Genomic DNA, 7,998 nt, shown 5'->3' with positions numbered 1-7,998 from the left:
TACACGCAAACACAGTCAACCGGGAACTCTAATAGTCAGGAAGTTACAAAAGAGTTTAAAGGGATAGTTCACCCAAAAATGTATTCTGCCATTAATTACTGATCCTCATGTCGTTCAAAACCCGTGAATGACAACAGAATTTTAGTTTTTGGGTGAACTATCCCTTTAATAGAATTGAGTTGATTTATTTATTTTGTATTGTTTTGTTAGTTTTTACTGGTTTTGAACCGATAATTTTTTTTTTGTTTTTTGTTTTCAAATGTAATATATTAATTGTAGTCATTCTATAGCCCTCATGTAGCTCCGCCCCTTTTCAGCGCTGCGCTCGTTGTCTTTTGACTTCCGGTCTGTTTATTAATGAACGGCTCGTTTTAAAATCTTCCCGGTCGACTGGTCATCTGCTTTAAACATTACAGTCCTCATGATAACTTTCGTTAACTTTACATTAAGTAAATCCACTTCAAAAGCGAATTACTCCTGGACAGCAATGCCATAGGAATATACAGAGCGACCGCAAAAACGGAAGTTGAAAGACAATATTCTAAAGATGGCGGCGCCCTCGTTTCTCTGGCGCTTAAGCTCTATTATTTTAGTATTAATTATGTGCTGTTATTGCATATGTAAATGTTTGTTTTCATTTAAATTTGATCGTTTTTATCCAGTTTTTTTTTCTACTTTTTTCCCCTTTTTTTTCTTTTTTTGGTGCTGTCAATTAATTTAAAATAAATTAAGTAATTCATCACACATTTTTCTGTAATTAAACGTGATTAGTCACACTAATCAACTAATTAAACGTGATTAGTTTTATATTTAAAGGTTTTAATATATTTTTATATTGTAATAATTTCACATTTAATCTCCCAATTAATTTTGAAACAATATAAAGACGAAATGAAATGAAATAGATTTTGTCCTCATGTTTTAGCCACTCACCGTTACAGTGTAACTGAAAGCTTTGGACAAACTCAGAAAACATACTTCATTTTGACTTTACAGTGACTTTAAGTGAACTTATTACAGTCTTCACTTAAACCCATTATAATAAGAGTCATGTTTACTGTGCCTTTATTATATCAGAGCTCAACGCTAAGGTTTTTTAATTTATTGGTCCAGTCAAACCGGTTCAGATTTTTAGCTTCCCTGCCAAAATTGCACAACATAGTGACTGTTGTGGTTGTGTTTGACCCATGTGACCTCGTAAACAGTGCTTTAAGATTTCTAGGTTGGTCACTTTGTAAAGAAACACTACTTTTTGGGAAATTTTTTAGTTTAAGTATAACTGCGCTGTTCCCAGGAAACATGTTTTATCTGGTGATGCCCAAAGATCAGTCCAGCGCTCTGACTGACGAGAGCAGCACCGATGAGCTCACACACTCTGAGAACAGCCATCACACACACAGCAGTGTGTGCTCGTCGTCCTTCATCATCGAGGAAGAGGAGCCCGAGACGCCCTGCCTCTCTCCAGCTGACCCGTCGCTCACTGAGAGACTGAGTCGAGGGGAAGGACTCGGCCAATCACAAACCAGCACACAACGTCATGTGATCAAGAACTCAGACCAGATCTTCAACACCATGGAGGAGCTGATGAGGAAACTGCAGCATCTGAGGGTAAAACACACACACACACACACACACACACACTCACTCACACACGCTCGCTTAAGGCCAATTTATACTTCTGCGTCGGGTGCGCGTAGAAGGTACGGCGTAGCATACGCATTGACGTGTACCATACGTCGTACCCTTCGCCGTACCCTGACGCGCACCTCCTCAAAAATGTAACTACGCGTCGCGGCGACGCGGACCGCAAGATCTGTGATTGGTCGGCTGGATAGCATCGCGTTTCCTCCTACCCATTTCCGGAATGATCTTCTGCACTCTGCACCGCCCGCCCGCCATTTTTAAATTCCGAAGATCAGTGAAGAGCCATGGAAATAGACCAAGTGACCGAGAGATTGCTTGAAGAAGTGCGGAAATACAGCCATCTGTATGACTCCTTCAGTCGCCATTGCTCGTAGAAACCTAAACTCAAAACAGCCGCGAGGAATGTAAACACAGTGGAACTGGAACATTAAAACCCACCCGCGCCAACTAGCGTTTCGGCGGTGTAACTGCAGAGCAACACAGACATTCGCAGAAGTATAAATGCTCACGACGGCGTCGCCTACGTGCGTAGCCTACGACGTACACTACGGCGTACACTCGACGCAGAAGTATAAATTGGCCTTTACTCACACACACACACTCACACACACACACTCACACACACAGACACGCTTACACACACACGCTCACTCACACACACGCTCACTCACACACACTCACACTCACTCATACACGCTTACACACTCGCACACACGCTTACTCGCGCGCACACACGCTTACACACACTCACTCTCTCACGCGCACACACACATGCTCACACGCTCACACACACACACAAGCTTACTCACACACTCTCACTCACTCACACGCTCACTCACACACATGCTTACTCACACTCACTCTCACACACAAACACACACACACACACACACACACACACTCACAAAATAAAAAATAAAAATTATTCATGCAAAATTAAATAAAATGAGTTTTTAAAATTTAGAAGTGTTTTTTTGGCGGTATTCAAATTATATTTTATTTTTGTTATTTATATATATATTTAGAATTAAAATAAAATAAGTTTATAAAATAAAATTAAAATATTGTTTATAATAAAAATATATATAAGAAACTATTATATTGTATAAATACTTCACATTTAAATAAGTGTGTTTTTTTTTTTTTTACACATTCAGTTATTGGTTATTCATCTGTTAGGTCAGATTATGACCCGCCTGTGTTTCGGTGAGATCCAGCTGGTATATAAACATGTTGTTGATGTTTGTCTTCACCTGTAGGACATTGAAGCGGATCACTACAAACTTCTGAAGAAGTTACGAAAGCCACTTCCTGTTGATGAAGCCTCCGGTGATGTCATCTGCCAGTGTCCGTCAGGGGTGGACCGAGGAGCAGGAGACGGTGAGGACATTAACCCTAACTCAAGAGCTGAGTTTAGTGCTCTCCATGCTGTTTGAACACCGTTACATCCAGTTTCCAGTGCAGAAAATGTGTGTAAAGTCTTTAAAGGGATAGTTCACCCAAACATGAAAACCACCCCATGATTTACTCACCCTGAAGCCATCCTAGGTGTATGACATTCTTCCTTCAGACGAACACAATCTGAGTTATATTAAAAAATGTCCTGGCTCTTCCAAGCTTTATAATGGCAGTGAATGGGTTTACATTTTTTGAAGTCCATCAAAGCGCTCCACACTGCTCTGGGGGGTTAATGAAGGCCTTCTGAACTGAAGCGATGCGAAAATGTCCATATTTAAAACTTTATTGACTAAAATAACTAGCTTCTGGCAGACGGCCGTACACATCGATTTACGGCGAAAGAGTGACCCTTGACCTGACGCACAGGGCCGTTTCGAGCCATTTTGACACTCTAGGCGAAATCCTTATTGGCGCCTCCAGTCAAATCTCAAAAAGCAATATTAGTATTTCTGGTATTCATTTCAGGACTACTTGCTTGTATTAACTTCCCCTTTAAATAGCGCGACACTACGCCCTCTGTATGACACTGCTCGCATTATCACTATTAGAACGAATGAATCGATACGCTATCTGCCCATTTCACATCCTGATTTCTCGACTACCGCAAATACTGCTCTAACAAAATAAGGATTTGTGCACTTTTTACTGTACCTGTTTTTTTAATTGGCCTTTGAATTTAGCGTTATTGCGTGGTTAAAAAAAAAAATCGTTACCTTGCCAAAGCATTGACCGAGCTCTGTGATGTAACGGGGTTGTTGAGCGCTCCAAACGCAAGCTTTACATGCAACAGTCAGACAGTAATTGTCTGTTCTCTGATCCAGTGGCACATAGGAATCGTCAGATTGACAGGACTCTAGCCCAATAGTGTTGGGAGAACCAGTGGAGGGGGTGGCAATCATATTTCAGGGTGGCTGTGACACCCTTTACACACACCCCTGATAAAGTGCCAGACATGCGCTCATTGGCTTCCAGCTGAGGCGCCTTAGGCGACCGCCTAGTTTGCCTATGCCTAAAAACGGCCCTGCTGACGCACAACGTAATGATGAACGCGTAAGCACAGAGGATAGAGCAAAACAAAACACCGGCCACGAATTAGAAAACGAGAATTTTTAAAGAGAAATGTCTGAGAGCTTGAGTTTGTTGCTCAGCTCTGTGTGTTTGAACCGCGAGAGACTCGAAGCTTACGCTACTCCTACATCTACGTCAGACATCGTCAAGTGTGACTCTTCTGGCGCAAGTCGACTTAAAGCTAGTTATTTTAGTCGATAAAGTTTTAAAAAATTGATATTTCTCTTACACGAACGCATCGCTTCACTTCAGAAGGCCTTTATTAACCCCCCAGAGCAGTGTGGAGCACTTTAATCATGGAGGGATGCGCTTTGATGGACTTATAAAGAAGAAAGTCATATACACCTAGGATGGCTTCAGGGTGAGTAAATCATGGGGTGATTTTCATTTTGGGTGAACTATCCCTTTAAAACCCCGTGTTGTGTGTGACACTGACGCGTGTCTGTTGTGTGTGACACTGACGCGTGTCTGTTGTGTGTGACACTGACTCGTCTGTTGTGTGTGACACTGACGCGTGTCTGTTGTGTGTGACACTGACTCGTCTGTTGTGTGTGACACTGACTCGTCTGTTGTGTGTGACACTGACGCGTGTCTGTTGTGTGTGACACTGACTCGTCTGTTGTGTGTGACACTGACGCGTGTCTGTTGTGTGTGACACTGACTCTTCTGTTGTGTGTGACACTGAGCCGTTGTGTGTGACACTGACTCTTCTGTTGTGTGTGACACTGAGCTGTTGTGTGTGACACTGACGCGTGTCTGTTGTGTGTGACACTGACGCGTGTCTGTTGTGTGTGACACTGACTCTTCTGTTGTGTGTGACACTGACTCTTCTGTTGTGTGTGACACTGACGCGTGTCTTCGCTCTTTCAGGTAAAGAGGGCGTCTCGACAGAATCAGCTCAGCCTGAAATCCAGTCCACTGGCTTCTGACGGTTCACACTGGACTTTCATCTCGCACGCACAGACTCACACAAACTCACTATGATGTAGCCCCTTCCCAGCATGCCTTGCGCCTGGAAGCACCATCCAGGCTGAATTATGTGTTGTGTGTTGTCAATTCGTGACTTGAGAGACGGGACGGACGACCCTTCGGCCCGCGCTGAGACAGAAATGACGGAGAAAGGAAAGTGACGAATCGAGAGAGAGAGAGAGAGAGAGAGAGAAGATGAAATGTGATTGGTTGATGGAAGATTGTAAGTGATGCGTGACGAACAGGAAGTGATGTCGCGCGGCTGAAGACATGACTCTTGTCCTTCGAAGGAAACCCCAGCACTTTACCTGCTTTACATCTCGTTTTCATCGTCAACCTGAGCCGTTTCACGAATTCAGGATCTTTTTGCACTGGGAATAAGGATGTCTCACGGATATATATCGCTAATATCGTAGCTAAATATCGTAGCGTACGTAAAACACTACGCAAAAGAAGGAAAATGACAAAAGCTGAAGGTTTTATTTTATTTTGTTTTATTTTTATGGAAGAAATAAAAAATCCAACAAACGTTTGTTCAGTTTCGACGCACTATTATCTGGACTCCTGATTATATCTCGCAGGGGGGGAAAAGGGGCGTGTTTATGAATTCTGACATCATGTCATGTGACCTGACACACTAGTATTACGTGTAAAAACTTTGAACGTTTGTTCTTCACTTGCTCAACGGCTGCTTGAAAACACAAAATGAAGGGATCGGCAACTCTAATAAATGAAAACAACGTGTAACTCGTCCGCCTAACCTGCCGAAGGAGGATTGTTACCTCGCCTCCTTTCGTCTTTCGTTTATTATTCTTATGTGAATGGTTTTGTGTATGTGCGACTGCAGAAAGTGTTTCGGAGACGTTGCTTGTATGGATAACTGCTGTTAACTCAGGTGGAGAGATGTAGACGTGTTTCTCTCGTTAGCTTTAACTCTTCCCCCGTGAGTTTTCCTGTCTTCTTTCGTTTCCCGCCTCATTCCTCCATCGCTTCACGTCATTCATACTCGTCAGCGGTTTGTTGCACAGGGACGGAAGGAAAGCGCTCGTGCGAACTACTGTACGTGAACCTTCGTGTTTTTATTTTGATCACTCATGTAATATAGTTCACGGCCTGTTTTATATGTTCATTTTCTGTAAAGCTCTGGTCATTTCTTTTAATTTTATTTTTGTAGATATGACAAACAAAAGATGTGTAAATTATTTTCTCTCCCTCTTTTTAAAAACGGCGAGATTGTTAGATGCACAGAAGGAAAATGAAAACTCATGTTTAAAAAAAAAAAAAAACTCATTTGTTTTGTGAAATTAAAAATGTTTAAAAAAGAAAACAATTCGCAGTGTGTGTTTTTTGGTGGTGAATTTAAGAAACGTTTGTGTGTTTAAAACCTGTCTGAACTGATTTACTTCTCACTTTCCTGTAACTTTATCTCTGATAATGAAGGAAAAGCTGCGCTGGAACTGGATCTGGCCTTTGAAAACAGATTGAAGCATCAGAATGGATATCGTTCAATATTTTATATGATGCTGCACAATTATATAGAATAGATGGACAATGTTTGGCATTTCAGATAAATTTGTCCATTTATAAAAAAAGATATAAATATATGCACGCACACACACATACAGTGTATTTATTACAATATTGGCCAAAATAATGGTTTGGATGTTCTTTTAGAGTTTTGCTCTTTTAAGAATCACATTTTGTCCATTTTGATAAAAAAGCCTGTGACATTAGGCTACCTCTTTACTGGACCAATGTGTGTCAATGTATTTAAAAAAATAAATAAAAATTGTAACCTTCCAAAATGTATGAATATAGCCTACAATAAATGAGGCAACACTTAATACAAACTTGCACATAAGAAATAAGCAGAACATATAAAAACTTAAATACAAATGATAAAACTGATACAACAAAATCTAAAATGCATACACAAATCCATATACATCTACACACATTCACATAGGCCTACTTCAAACAAAATAAAGAAATAAATAAATTGTAAAAGATATTAAACCATATCTTAAATTAGTATGTTTAAGACCTAAAAATACTAAAATACAAAAGGTATTTTGAGGTCCTTCCTGCAGTTTACAAAAATATATAAATAAATAATAATAATAACTAAAATCATTCCTGTGGTTTCATATAAAAAAAATATATATATATCTTTCAAAAATTAGGTCATTCCTGCAGCTTCAAATAATAATAATTTAAAAAAAGATATGTTCCAAAAATGTGGTTATTACTGCAGTTTTAAATAATAAAAATATGTTCCACAAATTAGGTCATTACTGCAATTTAAATATAATAATAATAATAATAATATCAAATGTTCCAAAAATTAGGTCATTCCTGCAGTTTCAATTAAATAATTAAAACAATAATAATAAATATGTTCCAAAAATTAGGTCATTCCTACAGTTTAAAAATAATAATAATAATATCAAATGTTCCAAAAATTAGGTCATTCCTGCAGTTTCAATTAAATAATTAAAACAATAATAATAAATATGTTCCAAAAATTAGGTCCTTCCTACAGTTTAAAAATAATAATAATAAATAGGTCAATACTGTAGTTTGAAATAATAATAAAAAGAAATGATAGGCTACCTATGTTAAAGAAATTGGTAATGCAGTTTCAAAAAATAATAAAACATATGTTCCAAAAATTAGGTCATTCCTGCAGTTTCAAATAATAATAATAAAACACATGTTCCAAAAATTAGGTCATTCCTGCAGTTTCAAATAATAATAAACAGAGCAATTCCAATAGGAACCTCTCACCATCGTGCTCGGGCCCTAATTAATAATAATAGCAAATATGTTCCAAAAATTAGGTGCTGTTTTACACACACA

General features: G+C 39.1%; 1 protein-coding gene and 1 long non-coding RNA gene across 7 annotated transcripts in view; one reads left to right on the top strand and one right to left on the bottom strand.

Annotated features, from left to right (window-relative positions):
* arhgef11 (Rho guanine nucleotide exchange factor (GEF) 11) overlaps positions 1-7,241 on the top strand; it is a 46,507-nt gene extending 39,266 nt beyond the window's left edge. For all 6 annotated transcript variants that reach the window (XM_082162325.1, XM_082162326.1, XM_082162323.1 and 3 more), the window contains 3 exons: positions 1,295-1,608; positions 2,904-3,024; positions 5,041-7,241. In XM_082162325.1, the coding sequence (XP_082018451.1) occupies positions 1,295-1,608; positions 2,904-3,024; positions 5,041-5,099 (494 nt within the window). In that variant the 3' untranslated portion in view covers positions 5,100-7,241. The remainder of the gene's footprint in view (positions 1-1,294; positions 1,609-2,903; positions 3,025-5,040) is intronic.
* LOC309493376 overlaps positions 1-7,998 on the bottom strand; it is a 166,596-nt gene that overhangs the window by 1,410 nt on the left and 157,188 nt on the right. The gene's annotated exons all lie outside the window — the stretch shown is intronic.

Source organism: Leuciscus leuciscus (assembly GCF_965113295.1).
Source record: "Leuciscus leuciscus genome assembly, chromosome: 2".
In the NCBI taxonomy this organism is placed as follows: domain Eukaryota; kingdom Metazoa; phylum Chordata; class Actinopteri; order Cypriniformes; family Leuciscidae; genus Leuciscus; species Leuciscus leuciscus.
This window is presented reverse-complemented; position numbering and strand designations above follow the sequence as displayed.